Source organism: Populus nigra, chromosome 11, assembly GCF_951802175.1.
Source record: "Populus nigra chromosome 11, ddPopNigr1.1, whole genome shotgun sequence".
In the NCBI taxonomy this organism is placed as follows: Eukaryota; Viridiplantae; Streptophyta; class Magnoliopsida; order Malpighiales; family Salicaceae; genus Populus; species Populus nigra.
In genome coordinates this window covers 2,127,831-2,150,655 of record NC_084862.1, presented here as the reverse complement: position 1 = coordinate 2,150,655, position 22,825 = coordinate 2,127,831, and the positions used below count along the sequence as shown (strand labels likewise).

The window sequence follows — 22,825 nt, the reverse complement described above, 5'->3', positions numbered from 1 at the left end:
CATGGCTGCATGCCAATTATGTTGCCTAAAGCAGTAAACAGAACCACGATTGTGATTTTCAATCCCTTTTATATTAAAATCGTAGTTTAAAATAGCAGTTTTTTTAAAACTATGTTTTTTTTTAAAAAAAATAAAATCAAACCATATTATATATTTCTCTAACTGTATCAATTTGTTTTAAAAAAAATTCCTATTATTGGAGTAGAGTAACAAGTTTAAAACATTAAAAGACTAAAACGTGATAAACAAGAATCTATATGCTTTTGATTTTTAAAAATTATTTTTATACCAGTAAATTACAATAATAAAAAAACTAAAAAAATTAATTTTTAAAAAATAACAAAAATCAAAATTTATAAAAACACTGTGAATACCATAAAAACAAAACAACGTATAAATGCCTTTTTCTATCACATCACTTTGTAACTGGGGAATTTCCAGGAAATCAACAATGTGCAATCTTGTAATGTTCTAAGAAAATTATTGGATTTGATGCCTATAAATTATACATACGCCTAAGGCAGGGTCTTAAACACGTAAAGCCTAAGCTACTGATTCAAAATCAGCCTCATCTTTTTTCCTTGAGTTACTTCCGGTCTCTCCCTCCAGACCTACCTTGCCACCAGAGTCTTACTCTTGTTTCTTAGAAATGTTTGCTTATATATCTCCATCGCCATCTACTCCTTCCACCTTAACCACCGGCCATCCACAAGGAATTAAACATGATGTCTTCCTTAGTTTCAGCGAACAAGACACTCTTGCTGGTTTTACCAGCCACCTCTATGCTGCTTTGGACCGGAAACAAATCCTAACTTTCATAGATTATCAGCTTGTGAGAGGAGATGAGATTTCGGCATCACTTCTGAGAACAATTGAAGAGGCCAAGCTTTCTGTGATTGTTTTTTCTGAAAACTATGCATCTTCCAAATGGTGCTTGGAGGAGCTTGTAAAGATTTTTGAGTGTAGAAAAAAAAATGGACAGATAGTTATTGCGGTATTCTACAAGGTGGATCCAACCCATGTAAGAAATCAAACAGGAAGCTTTGGGGATGCATTTGCTAGACTTATAAGGAATAAAGCTCTGACGTTGGAAGAAGTGCAGAGCTTCAGAGACGCTTTGACGGATGCAGCCAATCTATCTGGATGGAGCTTAGGGAATTCTGGGTAAGCTCTTGAAAATCCCATGAGAAAATGTTCGTTCATTTGTTGAGGATTTGAAATTTAATTTAAAATTATTGAGAATGATGAGCTCTGTGAATCCATATTTATTTTATTTGATTTTGAAAACGTTGTAGCGAAACACTTCTGTAGATATTACGTGGTTGGTTGTTCTGTGTATTAAAATATTTGTTTTTTTTAAATTTTTTTTTTTGTGTTTTTAGATTATTTTAATGTGTTTATATTAAAAAATAAAAAAGTATCATATACAGCGAAATGTTTGTATAGATATTAAGTGGTTGTTTGTTTTTCTGTTTTACAATGTTTTATAAAAAAATTAAATTAATTTTTTTAGTGTTTTTATATTATTTTGATATGTTTATATTAAAAATAATTTTTTTAAAAAATTATTTGTAGTGAAATGTTTGTATAAATATTAAGGTTTGTATTGATATTAAGTGGCGGTTAGTTTTTGTGTTTCACAATGTTTTTTAATAATATGTTTTTTAAAATTTTTTTTAAATGTTTTTTTATTTTAAACTATTGTTTTTAGTGTTTTTAAATTATTTTAATGTATTTATATCAAAAATATTATTTAAAAAATATTATTTTAATTTATTTTAAAAAATAATCATTACTATTTTCTTGAATATCCTACAGTTTTAGGAGATAAAAAGTAGATAGTTAGGAATCCTTATGTTAAATTTTATTAGGACAGTAAATGTTTTCTTCTGTCCTTAAATAATATTCTATTTATTTGAGTATTTATTTGAGGTGAAAAGGATAACACTATATTAAAAAATAATATTGATTGAGATGATTCTATTTATTTGCATTTCATTGATTTTCTTAGATAAACACCGATTACAAGTAGTTTCCAGTTTCAAGGATTGGTTAACTAAGGAGTGAATATATTTATATGTGTTCTTCTTGTTTGTCAGCCCGGAGTCTGAATTTATTGAGAAAATCGTTGGTGATGTTTTGAAAAAATTGCATGCCATGTCTTCAAGTCACACCATGGCGGGTCTATTTGGAATTGATGTTCGTGTTAGCAAAGTTGAGTCTTTGCTAGATATGGAATCTCCAGATGTTCTCATTTTAGGGTTATGGGGAATGGGTGGTATCGGTAAGACAACGATTGCTCAAGCTGTGTGCAACAACGTTCGTTCTCGATTTGAAAGAATCTTTTTTGCAAACTTTAGGCAACAATCTGATTTGCGAAGAAAATTTCTTAAATGGTTGCTTGGCCAAGAAACTCTGGACACTATGGGCTCCTTGAGTTTTCGAGATTCTTTTGTGAGGGAGAGACTTCGTCGCATAACGGCTTTTATTGTTCTGGATGATGTGGATGATTTAATGCGTTTTGAAGAATTGAGAGATTTGCTTGATGGACGAAACAGTTCATTTGGTCCGGACAGTAAAGTTCTCATAACAAGTAGGGACAAGCAAGTGCTTAAGAATGTAGTTGACCAAACATACAAGGTTGAGGGGTTGAACTATAAAGACGCTATTCAACTCTTTAGCTCGAAAGCCTTGAAGAATTGCATCCCCACAATTGATTATAGACACTTGATAGAAAAGATTGAAAGGCATGTACAAGGCAATCCGTTGGCCCTTAAAGTTTTGGGTTCCTCTCTCTATGGTAAAAGCATTGAAGAATGGCATAGTGCATTGAATAAACTAGCTCAGCACCCTCAAATCGAATGGGCGTTGAGAATTAGTTACGATGGGTTGGATTCAGAACAAAAATCCATATTTCTTGACATAGCACATTTCTTCAAAGGACGGGAGCCAGACGAAGCAACAAGAATATTAGATTGCTTTTATGGTCGGTCTGTGAAGTTCGATATAAGCACGCTCATTGATAAGTGTCTCATTGATAAGTGTCTCATTGATAAGTGTCCCATAAGTACTGCAACTCGTTTATCTTCTCATAAAAGGCTACTAATGCATGATTTACTACAAGAAATGGCATTTAACATTGTTCGTGCAGAATCTGATTTTCCTGGCGAACGTAGCAGGTTATGTCATCCTCCTGATGTCGTTCAAGTATTGGAGGAAAATAAGGTTAGAGCTACAGCCATTAACTGTCGTTCATGTATTTGCTCAAAAGTTGATGTGTTTGAGTGGATTGTATTATTGTTTGTTTATTCTTTATTCTTGTTTAACAGGGAACTCAAAAAATCAAAGGCATCTCTTTGGACGTGTCCATGTTATCGAGACATATACACTTGGAATCTGATGCCTTCGCAATGATGGATGGTCTTCGATTTCTGGATTTCAATCACTATGGTCCCTCCAAAGAAGATAAAATGCACCTTCCTCCTACTGGCCTCGAATATCTTCCTAATGAGCTGAGATATTTGCGATGGTATGGATTCCCTTCGAAATCATTGCCGCCATCTTTTCGTGCTGAACACCTTGTTGAGCTTCACCTACGCGGAAGCAAGCTTGTAAAACTTTGGACAGGATTAAAGGTATGATTTAATAGCTACAGATTATGATTAGAAATATGAAGTTGGAGGTGCTAACTTTCTAATTATGCCTTTTTCTGTTGATAGGATGTTGGAAATTTAAGAACAATCCACCTATCTGACTCTCCATATTTGACGGAATTGCCAGATCTATCAAGGGCCAAAAATTTAGTGTGCTTAAGGCTGGGGAGCTGTCCAAGCTTAACCGAGGTTCCGTCATCTCTTCAATATCTTGACAAGCTGGAAGAAATTTATCTCATTCGTTGCTATAATCTTATAAGTTTTCCAATGCTTGATTCAAAGGTTCTCAGAGAACTTGTTATAGGTCGGTGCCTAGATATGACCACGTGTCCAACGATTTCACAAAATATGAAAACCTTAAATTTGAAGGAAACTTCAATCAAAGAAGTTCCACAATCAGTTACTGGCAAGTTGAAACGTCTTTTTCTAGATGGTTGCTCAAAGATGACCAAGTTTCCTGAGAATTTAAAGGATATAGAAGAATTAAAACTAAGGGGAACTGCTATTAAAGAGGTGCCCTTATCAATCCAGTTTCTCACAAGACTCGAAGTGTTGGATATGAGTGGTTGCTCAGAACTTGAGAGCTTCCCAGAAATCACAGTGCCTATGAAATCTTTGCAGAGTCTTCACTTGAGTAAAACAGGCATTAAAGAGATACCCTCGTCATCATTTAAGCATATGATATCTTTGGGTTCTCTATTTTTAGATGGAACGCCTATTAAAGCGTTACCTGAGCTTCCCCCTTCGCTGAGCCGTCTATGTACACATGACTGTGCATCACTAGAAACCGTGACATCAATCATCAATATTGGCAGCTTATGGGATTTTACAAATCACTTCAAATGGGATTTTACAAATTGCTTCAAATTGGATCAGAAACCGCTGGTAGCAGCAATGCATTTGAAAATTCAGGTATCTCTCTAAACCACCTACTGGCCTCGAATATCTTCCTAATGAGCTGAGATATCTGCGATGGCATAAATTCCCTTCGAAATCCTTGCCGCCATATTTTCGTGCTGAACACCTTGTCGAGCTTCACCTACGCAAAAGCAAGCTTGTAAAACTTTGGACAGGAGTAAAGGTATGATTTAATAGCTACAGATTATGATCAGAAATATGAAGTTGGAGGTGCTAACTTTCTAATTATGCCTTTTTCTGTTGACAGGATGTTGGAAATTTAAGAACAATCAACCTATCTGACTCTCCATATTTGACGGAATTGTCAGATCTATCAATGGCCAAAAATTTAGTGTGCTTAAGGCTTGGGAGCTGTCAAAGCTTAACCGAGGTTCTGTCATCTCTTCAATATCTTGACAAGCTGGAAGAAATTTATCTCGAATTTAGCTATAATCTTATAAGTTTTCCAATGCTTGATTCAAAGGTTCTCAGAGAACTTGTTCAAGAAATGGCATTTAGCATTGTTCGTGCAGAATCTAAGTTTCCTGGCAAACGTAGCAGGTTGTGTCATCTTACTGACGTCGTTCATGTATTGGAGGAAAATAAGGTTAAAGTTGAAGTCTTTAGATATCTTCTTTTTTCTGCTCTGACATACTAACTGAGAGGTTTCATATTTGCTGAAAAGTTGATTTTTTGAGTACATTGTATTATTGTTTGTTTATTCTTTATTCTTGTTTAACAGGGAACTGAAGAAATTGAAGGCATATCTTTGGACATGTCCAGGTTATCGAGACAGATACACTTGAAATCTGATGCCTTCGCAATGATGGATGGTCTTAGATTTATCAAATTCTTTTTCGGTCATTTGTCCCAAGATAACAAAGATAAAATGCACCTTCCTCCTACTGGCCTCGAATATCTTTCTAATAAGCTGAGATATTTGCACTGGGATGGATTCCCTTCAAAATCCTTGCCGCATGTTTTTTGTGCTGAACATCTTGTCGAGCTTAACTTAAGCAGGAGCAAGGTTGAAAAACTTGGGACCGGAGTACAGGTATGATTTAATTGCTGCAGATTTATGATCAGAAATATGTAGTTGGAGGTGCTAACTTTCGAATTATGCCTTTTCCTGTTGACAGGATGTTGGAAATTTACGAAAATTTGTACTATCTTACTCTCCATATTTGACGGAATTGCCAGATCTATCAAAGGCCAGAAATTTGGTGTCCTTACGCCTTGTAGACTGTCCAAGTTTAACCGAGGTTCCGTTTTCTCTTCAATATCTTGACAAGCTGGAAGAACTTGATCTCAATTTTTGCTATAATCTTAGAAGTTTTTCAATGCTTGATTCAAAGGTTCTCAAAGTACTTTCTATAAGTCGGTGCCTAGATATGACCAAGTGTCCAACGATTTCACAAAATATGAAAAGCTTATATTTAGAGGAAACTTCAATCAAAGAAGTTCCACAATCAATTACTAGCAAGTTGGAAAATCTTGGTCTGCATGGTTGCTCAAAGATCACCAAGTTTCCAGAGATTTCAGGGGATGTAAAAACATTATATCTAAGTGGAAATGCTATTAAAGAGGTGCCCTCATCAATCCAGTTTCTCACAAGACTCCGCGTATTGGATATGAGTGATTGCTCAAAACTTGAGAGCTTTCCAGAAATTTTAGTGCCTATGAAATCTTTGGTGGATCTTAACTTGAGTAAAACAGGCATTCAAGAGATACCCTCATCATTTAAGCATATGATATCTTTGAGAAGTCTAGGGTTAGATGGAACGCCTATTGAAGAGCTATACCCTTATCAATCAAAGATATGGTATGTTTGAGATATCTGGCTTTGCATGGAACACATATTAAAGCGTTACCTGAGCTTCCACCTTCGCTGAGGTCTCTAACAACACATGACTGTGCATCACTAGAAACCATGATATCAACCATCAATATCGGCAGATTATGGGATGGATTGAATTTTGCAAATTGCTTCAAATTGGATCAGAAACCACTGATAGCAGCAATGCATTTGAAAATTCAGGTATCTCTCTTAACCCCATCCTTCTTTCTTCTCTCTTTCTTTCTTGCTTCATCACATTTTCGAAATGTGACTTTTGTGTTACAGTCCGGAGATAAGATCCCATATGACAGAATTCAAATGGTTCTACCGGGGAGTGAAATTCCAGAATGGTTCAGTGACAAAGGAATTGGATCTTCACTCACCATACAGTTGCCCTCAAATTGTCATCAGCTCAAGGGAATTGCTTTCTGCCTTGTCTTTCTACTCCCTCTTCCCTCCCATGAGATGCTTTATGAATTCGATGATCATCCTGAAGTTCGCGTATATTTTGATTGCCATGTTAAGAGTAAAAAGGGTGAGCATGATGGTGATGATGAAGAAGTCTTCGTTTCCAAGAAAAGCTATAGTATGTTCAATTTCTTGAAGACATGTGACTCAGATCACATGTTTCTACACTATGAGCTCGAATTAGTAAATCATTTCCGTAAATATTCTGGCAATGAAGTTACATTTAAATTCTACCATGAAGTGGACAACGGGAGTACGAAAGTAGGTCATGAGATTCGAAAGCCTTGCGAGTTGAAAAGCTGTGGTGTATATCTGCACCTTGATGAAAATCTACAGGCCGGCACTTTGTTAAGGATCTTCCTTAACAAACAAAAGTTTAGAAGAAAATTGAGGGAGAAATAGAAGAAATTGAAAGGGGGAGAGAGAGAGAGAGAGAGAGAGTTCTGCAATTACTGCAAATTGTTCTTCAAGTAGTTTTCAAGATACCTGTACTAGCTGCTTCTTCTGGTACTACTAACTTTCTGCTGTTGTAATCCTTCTCTATGACTAACTAACTTTGACCTTACCCTGCAATTTGTAACACACTTATTGATGAGGATTTGAAGCAAGTAGTTCTGAGAAGGATTCAGTTTACTATACGAATTATGAATGATTAACTTTGTGGGGTAATGCATTTGTAATTTTATTTTCTTATGTATATGTAGTTTAATATGACCACTGGTAGCACTGATTGTTTATAGTTTATTCTGTCATCAGTTAAAGTCTCAAAAATATGTTTTTAAAGCACAAAGGTCATCAAGAATAGGGAAAAATAATTTTTAGTTAGAATGTTTTGGGTTTAGGCCAACATTATTGATAGGACTAATACTATTGCCTATGTATCATCAAGTGAAATAACTGTATTTAGTCTATATTCCGGTAACCAAAGCTTCACTCCTTCCTTTTGATTATGTTGTAATGCTGACTGAATCCAATCCATAAACCCGGAAACGAAACAAAGTTCGTTCCCTTTCGTCACTGAAGCACTGATCATGCTTAATTTTTAGCTTTGCTGTTAGGGGAAGATATATATGTTGATTAGTGAGCTTAGCTTTTGCAGTGGCTTGAATATTGGAAGTTGCTTAATTATTTTTGCTTTTTTGCTTATCTTTTTGGTAGCCAAGGCGATGCTAGAAGATTGGGTCTTAATGTTGACCTTGTAAAGTAAGTTTTTTTCTTTTTCTGATTACGTTCAATTTTATTCTGTATTACTTCTTTAAGTTATATGCTTTCACTCCTTGTTTCTGTTGTGTTTGTGTTTGTGTTTCTGGTATTTGGGGTAATAAAAATTTATCCTAGTATCTAAGTTTAACCTGGAGATTGGTGTTTAAGGTGTCGTGGGTAATGCTGGAGGTTTAGCAAGATAAACATGTTTAGCTTTTGATTCTTAATTGCTAAGCATCTATTTTAGGCAGGAGATAACTTCACAATGAGAGAGTTATCTGTTCACTTTTTGCCAATTTTGAATTAAAGGAAGAGAAAACTGATGGATCAATCTTTAGTTTGCATGAAGCTCTTGTATGGCTGCTTCTATTTGCCTGTTTGATTAAATGGGTTGGCGCAATGTCTTTCATCTTGTTTAGTTGATTTTGGTTATTCTTCTACTTGCTTCTGCAGGTATTGGTTATCTGTCGGTGCTCATGTTGGGAATTCCGACCGGTGATGTTCTGATAGTTGCTCATCGGAGGCTTAAGCACACTGACACAATATTTTACGTGGTTCGGCAAAACCGCCTACATCCACGGGAGAGGTTCATTTTATTAGAGATAGAGAAAGGATACAATAAATACATGTAGAGGAGGAGGATTACATCCACTCTACTCAACTCATCAACTCTCTTGCTGCATTTGCAGCTGCTGCAATGGCAGCAAGGTTGCTGCCATTGCAGCTCCTCACTTTCTCTCTTCTTCTCTACATTTCTTACAACTCTCACAACTCTCTCATTTTGCTCTCACATAATGCCTCTATTTATAGGCATTTCATGGCAACCTTCTTGCTTTGTTGTCAACATTGATGGCTGCCAACTCCTACTCTTCTTCAACAAAGATGGCTGCCAACTCCTCTTCTTCTCAACAAAGGTGGCTGCCAATAGTCAATGGTTGGTGCCAACCATTTGCTGCACATGCAATGGCAACCAACCTAACAACTCACCCTACAGAAACCATGCGTGGCATTCTTATGAGAGCTGGTTTAATATCGCCACCACCGATGGTTGTTATGGGGCAGAAAAAGGGACCAGCTGGTGAGACCTCGAATCCAGAGAAGTCAATTACCCTGTAAAAGTTACCATCTCTGCTGCTTTTATGCTTCTTCTGTTTTGTACCTGTATGCTTGATCCAGCACTGAATGGGTTGAGAGCTAAATTTCCTTTCCAGGTTGTTGAATGAGTTTAAGTTTAAAATTCTCTTAATTCATTATTGTGTTCATTATATTTGTTCTTTATGCTTATGTCCACCCACCTGTTAAAGACAATGCTTTGAGATGATCATTTCCTGTTGTACAGCTTAATATTGCCCAGTCTAGTATGATAGGCTGCGCATCTTTTTCCTATTCTGAGCTCACTTTCCATGTTCCATGCAATGCAGATTAACTGTTAAAAGGACTGCATACATTTCAAATGTGTGAGAGAATCTGGAACATCTGCTGATTGTTGTTCCTGCATGTCCTTGTACTAGAGAAAATATTTATTGCTGATTGTTCTGTCATTATCAAGTAGATGATGTTGTGACACTTTCAGGTCTGTCACAAAAGGCAGTGTTTGTCGGTTGAGAGATGTTTCATGCATTGCTCGTAGAGTATGGACGCCTTCCAGACGCATACATTAATTATTTTTTTATTTTTAAATTATTTTTTATTTTTTAAAAGATTAAATTGCTTCTAATTCACATTGATTATAACTAAAAAATCTTGAAAAAAATATTAAAAAACCCCTGAATATCAAATTTTTTTTTAAAGAACAATGTAGTTATTTCAATGTATTATTAAAAAAATTAAAAGACTGAAACACCCATCAATCCTAGTTTTAAAAATTTTAATTAGAAGACATAGCAAGTTGTCTAAAGTTCTAAACCCTTGTCATGGACAAAGCAATGATCTTAAATGATAAAATAGCATTTTGGAGCATGTAAAAAAGAGACAAAACAATTGCTCTAAGAGTTCAATTGTTTCAAGCCTATCAAAGTAGCTTAGTCTTAATAGGAATGTATCCTATATAATTATTAAATCACATCCAGGAGTTGACCTTGTAGGTCAAACGGGTTTGCTGGGCTAATTGCTAGTCTGGTTTTTAACCGATGCAGATAAAAAAAAAACGAATAACAAACACTTGATTGTTGCGTGTAGAAGACTTGATGCCCATTCCTACCAAATCACAAATAAACAAAGAACAAGACCTGAAGGCTGAAGCCTTCTTGTACCTGGGAAATTCCCGGGAAGTCAACACCTCTGTACATGAGAAAATATTTGGAAAAAGGAAACACGTAATTTCAATTTTTAAGGAAGACTTAAGATCAAGTCGTCGTCCCCATCAATATGGCTTATAATTACTTCTTCTTTTTACATGATTCCTTCCAGCTCATTACACACAATCTATCATCGGCAGATGACTTAAGGAACACTCGATGCCCTTCCCTCCCTACCAAATCACAAATAAACAAAGAACAAGACCTGAAGCCTTTTTATACACAGGAAATTACGAGTGTATTTGGTATTGCAGTAGCTGTTGTGGTTGTGGTTTGAAAAAATTGTTTTATAAAAAATACTTTTAGTTGAGCTTGGTTTGAAAAAATAGGTGTTTGGTTAAAACTGCTTTTGAAATTAAGGTTATAAAATAATTTTAAAAATATATATTAATATTGATGTTTTTTAATTTAAATATTATAGATTTAACTATTATTATTATATCATGAGTTCCATTAATTTTTTTAAGAGCGCAACAACATATGTAAAATATAATCAGAAATAAAATTGGGATTGCGATCAAATTCTGCAAATATTACGTCATCAAGCGAGCTCCGTCTAATTTATATAGTGTCATTGAATAATGTTTAACACTATTTTTTCGAATACAACACAATTAAAAATATTTTTTTTATTTTGTTAGATCGGACCCGGTTCAATGTATTTTTAGTGTTGAACCGGACCGGTCTGACCGAAACAGTGGAGCATGCTTCACTGTCCATGGAAAAAACCTATGAACAGTAGAGCATGCTCCACTGTTCATTAAAGGAAACCCATGAACAGTGGAGCTAGCTCCACTGTTCATGAGTTTTCTAGCTCAAGAAGCAACAAATTGCTTCTTCAAACTTGTGGACGTGCCACAATTAACAGTAGGCCCCACCAGTAGAAATCTGCTGTGGAAGTATTGCCAAACGGGTGAGTTGCTGTGGTTGCTTCAAACGCAAAAGCAACCACACAACCAAACACTCTCTACCAAGTAGATGTGCACCTTCTGTAATGCCTTGAGAAAATACTTGAATTTATTATTTGTTTATTTTAAATTAATTTTTTTTGTCTTTTAATTATATTATTTTGATTTTCTGGTATCAAAAATAAATTTTAAAAAATAAAAAATTTTATAACTAGGGAATTTTGATTCTCTTTGGACTCTTTTATAGCATGAATGGTAACACACACAATTAGAGATGATTTTCCAAAATGCTTTCCATAATCTTTATTCCATAAAGGGATTTTAGTTTAATATTTTTTTTTATTTATATTTTAATAGCTGACACTTGCAAGTTGCAACTAAATTGCCGAAAAACTTGTAATATCTTTAGCCTTTTGATTTGATATATATATATATATATATATATATATATATATATATATATATATATAAAAGAAAAAGAAAAAGAAAAAGCGGAAGCATACAGTAATTTCTCTTGATACATGCCAAAAAACGTGCTTCAAGATTTACCAAGTCTTTATAGGATAAAATTATGTCGTGGCATTTTGGCTAGCTAGCTAGCACCCCACCCGCCTACCCTCCGGGGACTTTCACTCGGGATTTTTAACTGAGCAAGGTGTGTTTATGGCGGTACAGCATCGTATCTTTCATTCAGGTAATTAAAAATAATTTTTAAAAATTAAAACACATATTATTTTAATATATTATTAAAGAAAAAATAATTTAAAAATTAATACTCTCCTAGCATCCTTGGCTAAGCTAAAAGGGCAAAAAGAAGGGGTCGGACGCGGTGACGTTGGCATGCCAAACCATTCTTTTACCATGTCTTCTCAAGGATCCAGACGGTTAATGTATAAACAAAGTTATTTGTTTTATATTTTCTTTACCGTCTACCTTCGTTAATTATATTTTATAATATGATCGTACGCCGACCTTACCTCTTCGCATCTGTTTGTCTGTCACACATTTTCTTTTTCATTATACCTGCAGAATTTACCTCCGCCATTTAAGTTATTTTAGTTTTGACTTTTGTATTTTTATTTTGAAGGGGCATATATAAATAATTTATTATAAAGAATAAAAGAAAGACATCTTGAATACCCGTAACAATTTCTCAAAAAATAAAAATAAAATCTTTGCAATTTTAAATTTATGAAAACACTGTCAATACAACGTATAAATGCCTTTTTCTATCACATCACTTTGTAACTGGCGAATTTCCAGGAAATCAACAATGTGCAATCTTGTAATGTTCCAAGAAAATACTTGGATTTGATGCCTATAAATTATACATATGCCTAAGGCAGGGTCTTAAACACGTAAAGCCTAAGCTACTGATTCAAAATCAGCCTCATCTTTTTTCCTTGAGTTACTTCCGTTCTCTCCCCTCCCTTGCCACCAGAGTCTAAGTACTCTTGTTTCTTCGACTGTTTCTCCACAAAACAATGACGGTATTTTTCTTGTTTCTCAATTACTTTTTGTTTGTTTATATCTGGAGATTCATCATACGAAGCCGCCATGTTTCTCCATCGCCATCTACTACTTCCACCTTAACCACCGCCCAGCCACAAGTAATTAAATATCATGATGTCTTCCTTAGTTTCAGGGGAGAAGACACTCGTGTTGGTTTTACCAGCCACCTCCATACTGCTTTGGACCGGAAACAAATCCTAACTTTCATAGATTATCAGCTTGTGAGAGGAGATGAGATTTCGGCATCACTTCTGAGAACAATTGAAGAGGCCAAGCTTTCTGTGATTGTTTTTTCTGAAAACTATGCATCTTCCAAATGGTGCTTGGAGGAGCTTGCAAAGGTTATTGAGCGTAGAAGAAATAATGGACAGATAGTTATTCCAGTATTCTACCAGGTGGATCCATCCCATGTAAGAAATCAAACAGGAAGCTTTGGAGATGCATTGGATAGATTGATAAAGAAGAAAGCTTTGACGATGGACAAAGAGCAGAGCTTCAGAGACGCTTTGACGGATGCAGCCAATCTATCTGGATGGAGCTTAGGGAATTCTGAGTAAGCTCTTGAAATATATCCCATGAGAAAATATTCGTTCATTTGTTGAGGATTTGAAATTTAATTTAAAATTATTGAGAATGATGAGCTCTGTGAATCCATATTTATTTTATTTGATTTTGAAAACATTATAGCGAAACACTTACATAGATATTATGTGGTTGGTTGTTTTGTGTATTAAAATGTTTTTTTTTTAATTTTTTTTTGTGTTTTTAGATTATTTGGATATATTTGTATTAAAAAATATTTTAAAAATAAAAAATATTATTTGTAGCGAAATGTTTGTATAGATATTAAGTGGTTGTTTGTTTTCGTGTTTTAAAATATTTTTTTTAAAAAATATTTTTAGTGTTTTTATATTATTTTGATATATTAATATTAAAAATAATTTTTTTAAAAAATAAATAAAAAATATTTACACTGAAATGATTGTATAGATATTAAGGTTTCTATTGATATAATTAAAGTGGTTGTTTGTTTTTAGTGTTTTTATATTATTTTAATGTATTTATATTAAAAGTAATATATTTTTTAAAAATATATTATTTCAGTATATTTTAAAAAAATAGATACGTAGAAATCCCTACGTTAAATTTTATGAGGACAGTCAATGCTTTCTTCTATGCTTAAATAATATTCTATCTATTTGAATTTTATTTGAGGTGAAAAGGATAAGATAAACACCGATTACATGTAGTTTCCAGTTTTCAACGCTTGATTTTAACTGTATCCATTGCCAATAATGATGCTCAATTACTCATACGTGCCTGCTACTAAGGAGTGAGTATGTTTCTATGTGTTCTTCTTATTTGCCAGGCTGGAGTCTGAATTTATTAAGAATATCGTTGGAGATGTTTTGGAAAAATTGCATGCAATGTCTTCAAGTCACACTACGACGGGTCTATTTGGAATTGATGTTCGTGTTAGCAAAGTTGAGTCTTTGTTAAATATGGAATCTCCAGATGTTCTCATTGTAGGGATATGGGGAATGGGTGGTATCGGTAAGACAACGATTGCTGAAGTTGTGTGCAGCAAGGTTCGTTTTCGATTTGAAAGAATCTTTTTTGCAAACTGCAGGCAACAATCTGATTTGCGAAGAAGATTTCTTAAACGGCTGCTTGGCCAAGAAACTCTGAACACTATGGGCTCCTTGAGTTTTCGAGATTCTTTTGTGAGGGATAGACTTCGTCGAATAAAGGTTTTTATTGTTCTGGATGATGTGGATAATTCAATGGCTTTGGAAGAATGGAGAGATTTGCTTGATGGACGAAACAGTTCATTTGGCCCGGGCAGTAAAGTTCTCATAACAAGTAGGGACAAGCAAGTGCTTAGTAACGTAGTAGACGAAACATACAAGGTTGAGGGGTTGAACTATGATGACGCTATTCAACTCTTTAGCTCAAAAGCCTTGAAGAATTGCACCCCCACAATTGATCAAAGAGACTTGATAAAAAGGATTGCATGGCATGTACAAGGCAATCTGTTGGCTCTTAAAGTTTTGGGTTCCTCTCTCTATGGTAGAAGCATCGAAGAATGGCGCAGTGCATTGAAGAAACTAGCTCAGGACCCTCAAATCGAAAGGGCGTTGAGAATTAGTTACGATGGGTTGGATTCGGAACAAAAATCCATATTTCTTGACATAGCACATTTCTTCAATAGAATGAAGAAAGACGAAGCAACAAGAATATTAGATTGCCTTTATGGTCGGTCTGTGATTTTCGATGTAAGCACGCTCATTGATAAGTGTCTCATAACTACTAACAAGTATGATAAAAGGCTAGAAATGCATGATTTACTACGAGAAATGGCATTTAACATTGTTCGTGCAGAATCTGATTTTCCTGGCGAACGGAGCAGGTTATGTCATCCTCCTGATGTCGTTCAAGTATTGGAGGAAAATAAGGTTAAAGCTACAGCCATTAACTGTCGTTAATGTATTTGCTCAAAAGTTGATGTGTTTGAGTAGATTGTATTATTGTTTGTTTATTCTTTATTCTTGTTTAACAGGGAACTCAAAATATTAAAGGCATATATTTGGACACGTATAAGTTATCGAGACACATACACTTGAAATCTGATGCCTTCGCAATGATGGATGGTCTTCGATTTCTCGATTTCAATCACCATGGTCCCTCCAAAGAAGATAAAATACACCTTCCTCCTACCGGCCTCGAATATCTTCCTAATAAGCTGAGATATTTGAAATGGTATGAATTCCCTTTGAAATCCTTGCCGCCATCTTTTCGTGCTGAACGCCTTGTCGAGCTTCACCTATGCAAAAGCAAGCTTGTAAAACTTTGGACAGGAGTGCAGGTACGATTTAAATGCTCCAGATTTATGATCAGAAATATGAAGTTGTAGGTGCTAACTTTCTAATTATGCCGTTTTCTTTTGACAGGATGTTGGAAATTTAAGAACAATTGACCTATCTGACTCTCCATATTTGACGGAATTGCCAGATCTATCAATGGCAAAAAATTTACAGTGCTTAAGACTTGCGAAGTGTTCAAGTTTAACCGAGGCTCCGTCATCTCTTCAATATCTTGACAAGCTGGAAGAAATTGATCTCTTTTCTTGCTATAATCTTAGAAGTTTTCCGATGCTTGAATCAAAGGTTCTCAGAAAACTTGTTATAAGTCGGTGCCTAGATGTGACCAAGTGTCCAACGATTTCACAAAATATGAAATGGTTACAGTTGGAGGAAACTTCAATCAAAGAAGTTCCACAATCAGTTACTGGCAAGTTGAGACGTCTTTGTCTAAGTGGTTGCTCAAAGATGATCAAGTTTCCGGAGAATTTAGAGGATATAGAAGAATTAGAAATAAGGGGAACTGCTATTAAAGAGGTGCCCTCATCATTTAAGCATATGAAATCTTTGAAGCGTCTACAATTAGATGGAACGCCTATTAAAGAGTTACCTGAGCTTCCCCCTTCGCTTTGTTATCTAACAACACATGACTGTGCATCACTAGAAACCGCGATATCAATCATCAAAATCATAAGTTTATGGGGTGCATTGGATTTTACAAATTGCTTCAAATTGGATCAGAAACCGCTGGTAGCAGCAATGCATTTGAAAATTCAGGTATCTCTCTAAACCCCCTTGTCTTTCTTTCTTCTCTCTTTCTTGCTTGCTTCATCACATTTTCGAAATGTGACTTTTGTGTTACAGTCCGGAGATCAGATCCCACACCGCGGAATTAAAATGGTTCTACCGGGGAGTGAAATTCCAGAATGGTTCGGTGAAAAAGGAATTGGATCTTCACTCACCATGCAGTTGCCGTCCAATTGTCATCAGCTCAAGGGAATTGCTTTCTGCCTTGTCTTTCTACTCCCTCTTCCCTCCCATGACATGCCTTACGAAGTCGATGATCTTTTTCCTGTTGAATTTCGTTTTGATTTCCATGTTAAGAGTAAAAACGGTGAGCATATAACTTCCATGGAAAAATGTGCTCTAACATATTACATGAAGACATGTGACTCGGATCACATGGTTCTACATTACGATGTCGAGAACATATTGGTATATTTTTTCCGTGAATATTCTGGCAATGAAGTTACATTTAAATTCTACCACCATGAAGTGGACAACATGGCAAGGATGGTAGGTCATGAGATCCAAAGGCCGATCCAAAGGCCGATCCAAAGGCCTAATTTCGAGTTGAAAAGTTGTGGGATGTATCTAAACGAAATAGCAGAATAATAATTGAAAATAACAGAGTAATGAAAAAGGGGTTGTATATTGCAGTGAGTGTATTTGTACAGAATGGCTAGCCATTATATAGAGACAGATTCGAACTATTCTAGGAATGTCAACTATACATTAAAATGATCCTAAGATCATGCTAGGCTGATCTGGTGCATTGATCCCGATCCACAATTTTCTCCTTAATGAGATTCATTTCCTTTTAACACTCCTCCTCAAGTTGGAGTATGAATGTCTATGACACCCAACTTGCTGAGATGTGTATGAAACGCTGGCGATCTCAATGGTTTTGTGAATAAATCTGCAATTTGCTTTCCAGTTTGAACATACGCTGTCTTGACTTCTCCTCTTTGAATTCTTTCTCGAATTGTATGACAATCTAGTTCAATATGCTTTGTTCGTTCGTGATAAACTGGATTTGCGGCAATGTGTAAAGCTGCCTGATTATCACAAAACAACTTTGCTGGTCCAGGGTGTGATACTCCCAAATCTTTCAATAAGTACCTCAACCAGGTAAGCTCACAAGCAGCTGCAGCCATGGAGCGATATTCCGCCTCCGCTGATGATCTTGATACTGTTGTCTGCTTTCTACTTTTCCAAGACACAAGTGATTTTCCAAGGAAGGTGCAATATCCTGTTACAGATCGTCGTGTAATTGGACACCTTGCCCAGTCTGCATCACAATACCCTATTAAGTGGAGCGGGCTATCTGAAGGAAATAATAACCCTTGTCCTGGGGCTGCTTTCAAGTAATGGAGGAGTCGATGAGCAGTCTTGAGATGATGTAGTTTTGGTTCCTGCATGAATTGACTTAGTGTGTTCACGGAGTACGTGATTTCTGGTCTGCTAATTGTGAGGTAGATCAATTTTCCAACTAGATGTCGGTATCTAGTAGGATCTTTAAGTGCCGCACTCCCTGTATCTGTTAATACTAAGTCAGGCTCCATGGGTACCTTAGCTGGCTTTGCTCCAAGTAACCCAGCTTCCTCTAATATGTCTAACGTGTATTTTCGTTGACATACTGTAATCCCTGTCTTGGATCGTGCTACCTCAATCCCAAGAAAGTATTTTAATGGTCCAAGATCTTTAATTTTGAAGCAACTGTTGAGAAACGCCTTAAGATCATTAATAGCCTTTTCATCATTCCCAGTAACAACCATATCATCGACGTAAAGTAATATGATTGTAATGGAATCCCCACGGACCTGTGTAAAAAGTGAATAGTCAGCACGAGATTGTTGGAATCCAATTTCTTGGATTGCACATGAGAATCTGCGAAACCAACTACGAGATGCTTGCTTAAGGCCATAAAGTGACTTATGGAGTCGACAAACTGTATTCTCTCCCTGTCGACGATAACCAGGAGGTGGGAGCATATATACTTCTTCACTGAGCTCTCCATGTAAGAAAGCATTTTGGACATCCATCTGATGTAATGGCCAGTGCCTAACAGCAGCTACTGCGAGGAGGCAGCGGACGGTGGTTATTTTGGCAACTGGGGCGAAGGTGTCTTTGTAATCGATACCTTCGCGTTGTGTAAACCCCTTTGCAACAAGCCTGGCTTTGTAACGCTCGATACTGCCATCAGCTCTGTATTTGATCTTAAAAACCCACTTGCAACCGATGGGTCGTTGGCCAGGGGGTAAAGGAACTGTGGACCAAGTGTGATTTTCCTCAAGAGCTGTAATTTCAGCAGTCATGGCGGCAACCCACTGGGGATCATGACGAGCCTGCTCATAAGTGGCTGGCTCAACCAGGCGAGATATATTACTCACAAAGGAACGATATGGACTAGAGAGGCTAGAGTAGGAGACATACCGTTGGAGTGGATAACGTGTGCCAGACATGGATGCAGAGGAGACATCATGGCCAAGGACAGTAGCATGATAGGTTTGGAAATCTTGGAGGTAAGCTGGAGGCCGATGAAGGCGGGTGGAATGGCGAGGTTCGGGGAGAGTTTGTATTGGGTCGACCATGGGGGGTTCGGTGACGTTGGTTAAGGAGGACACAGATGGATCAATGGATGTTGACGGGACAGATGATTGTGGTGTCGTCATAGGAGGTTCTAATGGGACAGTGGTTGTGGTGTGAGGGCGACGAGAGTAAACTTTGAGTGGGGTTGGGTGAGGAGTGGCAACCATCGGAGGGGAAACAAGGAGAGGAGATGTATTGTGGGAGGGGGAAGGTGGTGCAAGATTTGGTTGGATGGAAGGCTGATTAGATAGTGTGGGCTGAGGATGGGTGATGATCTCAGGTAATGTGGCTAGGCTACTGGGGATAGGCAAAACTGGGTTGTCGTCTAGATTCTCTGGTGGTAGCTTAGTGAAGGGAAATGTATGTTCATGGAAAGTGACATCTCGTGAGGTAAAAAATTTCTTGCTTTCAAGATCATAAACACGATATCCTTTTTGGCCATGGGGATATCCAATGAAAATGCAACGGCGAGCACGACAATCAAGTTTATGATCAGGGGTGAGATTTGTGGCATAACATAGGCAACCAAAAACCCGAAGAGTAGAGTAGTTGGGTGGAGTGTGGTATAAAAGTTCATATGGGGATTTATGAGAAAGCAGGGGAGTAGGTAGACGGTTGATAAGGTAACAAGATGTTTGGACACTTTCCCCCCAAAATTGTAGTGGTAAATTGGCTTGAAAGCGAAGGGCTCGGGCTACATTTAGAAGATGACGGTGTTTGCGCTCAACCACTCCATTTTGTTGAGGGGTATAAGCACATGTGTGTTGGAAAATGGTACCACGTTCATCAAGAAAAGAACGTAGTGAAGTGAATTCACCCCCATTATCTGCACGTAAAATTTTGATGTCCCTATTAAATTGTGTTTTTACCCAAGAGAAAAAGGACTTTATCAATGATTGGGTATTGGATTTAAGACTCATGAGGTGTACCCAGGTGAAACGAGTAAAGTCATCAACAATTGTTAAAAAATAACGAGCCCCAGAATGTGTATGGATTTTGTGTGGTCCCCAAACATCACAATGAACTAAATCAAATGGTGCAATGGTATTTATTGAGCTGGTAGGAAAAGATAAACGAGTTTGTTTTGCCAGAGGACAAATCTCGCAGACATGTTGATTATTAAAAACAATATCAGGGAAAGATTGGGATAAATGGTGGAGGGGAGCAGCAGATGGGTGTCCGAGTCGTTGATGCCAAAGGTTTGAAGTGCAAGTGATGTGATTGATGAGGCAAGGATTTTGGGCTGGGGTGAGATAGTAAAGGCCATTAAATTGCTTGCCCAGGCCAATCGTCCTCCTCGTATCCACGTCCTGCACAACACAAAAATTTGGGTAAAATATCACTATACATCTCAAAGCCCGTGTTAATTTGCTTACAGATATTAAGTTCACACGAAAATTAGGCACATGGAGGACTCCATCAAGAGATAAGTCTGATGACAATTGAATAGACCCTATACTGTTGATGCGTGTCTGTTCTCCATTAGGTAAACCAACAAAGTCATGAATCAATTTCTTTTTGTTGTGCGTTGGTGGTAATTGTGATACATGATCTGTGGCTCCACTGTCCACTATCCAATATAAAGTTGAATGTGTATTAAAATTATCACAATTGGGTGCAGCGATACCTGTTGCGTTTGCAAATGGTTGATTGTTACCGTTTTTCAGTAATGCCATGATTTGCTTATACTCTTCAGCTGTGAAGGTTGGGCTTTCATTAGTCGATTCCCTCTTCATCTCAATGTTATTGATTGTTGTCTTCTTGTTTCTTGGCTTCATGTTTTTTCCATGCCATTTGTGGCCAATTGGAAACCCAATTAGATAATAACATTGATCAACCAAATGTCCTCCTTGCTCACAGTGAGTGCAGAACTTCCTGCTGCCAAACGAAGTCACCGTCTGTGATCCTCCCCGTCGTGCAACCTGCATCGCATGGGAGGCCGGCACAATGGAATTGCGTGCTGCTACCTCCATTTGCCTCTCTTGTTGGAGAATAAGGCCATGGGTTCTTCGTGTATCGGGTAGGGGGTTCATCATCAAGATCGACCCACGGATTTGGGAATAGGGTTCGTTAAGCCCCATTAAAAATTGCATCACCTTCTCCTTCTCTTCTCTGTCAGCAAGCTTTTTCAGCATGTCGCAAGAGCAAGGGATGGGTTCCTGGTAAGACCCTAATTCATCCCAAAGCCCTTTGAGTTTCGTATAATAGGCAGATATGGAGAGGGACCCTTGACGACATTCAACAATTTCTTGTCGTATTTGGTAGATTCTGGATTCGTCTCCTTGGGAAAATCTGTCTTTGAGGTCGTTCCAAATTACGGCTGCCGCATCTGAGTAGATGACGCTACGAGCTATCTCTGGTTGAACAGAATTGAGGATCCAGGACACCACCAGATCATTGCAGCATTGCCATAATGGAAATTTTGCATCATTTGTTGGTGGAGCTTCTATGGATCCATCGATGAGACCAAGTTTGTTTTTGGCGCTGAGGCTGCGACGCATTGAACGACACCATTCCCCATAGTTGCGTCCATTCAAAAGTGTGCTGACCAGGGTGAGTCCTGGTGTGTCTGAATGATGTAGAGCCAAAGGGTCAGGTAAGAAAATTCCTCTCTCTTCTCTGTTTTGTGGTGTGAAATCTGTGGATTTGTCTAGGATTTCAGTTGTGTTGATTCCTGTGTTGGCCATGTTGTCAATACAATGGTGTTTGTGATTTGGTTGTAGCGGAAGATGTTAGGCTAGAGACACCAGAACCAGCGCTCTGATACCATAAACGAAATAGCAGAATAATAATTGAAAATAACAGAGTAATGAAAAAGGGGTTGTATATTGCAGTGAGTGTATTTGTACAGAATGGCTAGCCATTATATAGAGACAGATTCGAACTATTCTAGGAATGTCAACTATACATTAAAATGATCCTAAGATCATGCTAGGCTGATCTGGTGCATTGATCCCGATCCACAATTTTCTCCTTAATGAGATTCATTTCCTTTTAACAGTATCTGCACTTAATTTGATGAAAATCTACCGGCGGACAAAAGTTCAGAAGAAAATTAAGGGAGAAATTAGAAAGGGAGAGAGAGTTCTGTAATTACTGCAAATTGTTCTTCAATTATTACTTGGTTTTCAAGATAGCTGCCTGTAATTAAATATTGTTCTTCCCATGCAACTAACTAACAAACTTTCTGTTATCCAACTAATTCCTCAACAAACTGTAACAACCATCTAACTAACTAATGAATCATGTGCGCATTTATTCTTGCACATGCCGAATAAGTACATTTAGTCATGTTTTGGACCATTGATTTCCATTTACAAGAAAAACAGTAAGTACATAAAAACTTTAAATTCAAGATTTTATTGTATATTTTATAACTCTTTCAAATAAACTCAAAACTTGCCTAAGCAAACTAAGAAATATGAAAATAAAAATGAAAAGTAATAAAATTAGCTCAAACTTCAAAGAAAGAAATTAGGGCAGAATACATGGTTATTTACTTCTTTTCTTTTGATGTTAGTGATGTTAATACACACACATATAATACATGGTTATTTACTTCTTTTCTTTTGCTGTTAGTGATGTTAATACACACACATATATGCCGGCTCTCGCCCGGGTCAACTGAGTTTTATTAGTTTTTTGTAATTTTTTGATCTTTCATCTAACTCAGACTAGTTTAAACACCAAGTAAACCAGGTGTCAAGTTAATTCGCCGGGCGAGTTCGAATTTAATAACCATGCTTAAATCTCTTAATGAAATTTAAAAAGTCTGAAAATTAAGAGCTTTTTTACCAGGTTGATTACTTGGGCAACC

The 22,825-nt window shown here is 36.8% G+C and overlaps 3 protein-coding genes and 1 long non-coding RNA gene across 19 annotated transcripts in view; 3 read left to right on the top strand and 1 right to left on the bottom strand.

Moving 5' to 3' along the window:
• The window catches only part of LOC133667900 (uncharacterized), a 167,869-nt gene that overhangs the window by 77,578 nt on the left and 67,466 nt on the right, over nt 1–22,825 (bottom strand). The window lies entirely within an intron of this gene.
• Nucleotides 442–22,825, top strand: part of LOC133667891 (disease resistance protein RPV1-like) — an 81,690-nt gene continuing 59,306 nt past the window's right edge. The window contains exons 1-4 of one of the 3 annotated variants that reach the window (XM_062087592.1): nt 12,491–13,328; nt 14,145–15,231; nt 15,336–15,641; nt 15,727–16,643. In XM_062087592.1, coding sequence (XP_061943576.1) covers nt 12,748–13,328; nt 14,145–15,231; nt 15,336–15,641; nt 15,727–16,425 — 2,673 coding nt within the window. In that variant the 5' untranslated portion in view covers nt 12,491–12,747 and the 3' untranslated portion in view covers nt 16,426–16,643. Of the gene's footprint in view, nt 1,165–12,490; nt 13,329–14,144; nt 15,232–15,335; nt 15,642–15,726; nt 16,644–22,825 lie in introns of those variants that run through there. The other 2 variants (XM_062087590.1, XM_062087589.1) reach the window with 2 other exon arrangements.
• Nucleotides 6,382–7,599, top strand: LOC133667906 (protein SUPPRESSOR OF npr1-1, CONSTITUTIVE 1). Its single transcript, XM_062087619.1, has 2 exons — nt 6,382–6,588; nt 6,673–7,599. Exons 1-2 carry the CDS (start codon nt 6,481–6,483, stop codon nt 7,255–7,257), a joined length of 693 nt encoding a protein of 230 aa, XP_061943603.1. The 5' UTR covers nt 6,382–6,480; the 3' UTR covers nt 7,258–7,599.
• On the top strand, nt 20,507–22,006 carry LOC133667911 (uncharacterized). Its single transcript, XR_009833587.1, has 2 exons — nt 20,507–21,170; nt 21,274–22,006. It is a non-coding gene; the product is annotated as an uncharacterized LOC133667911 (long non-coding RNA).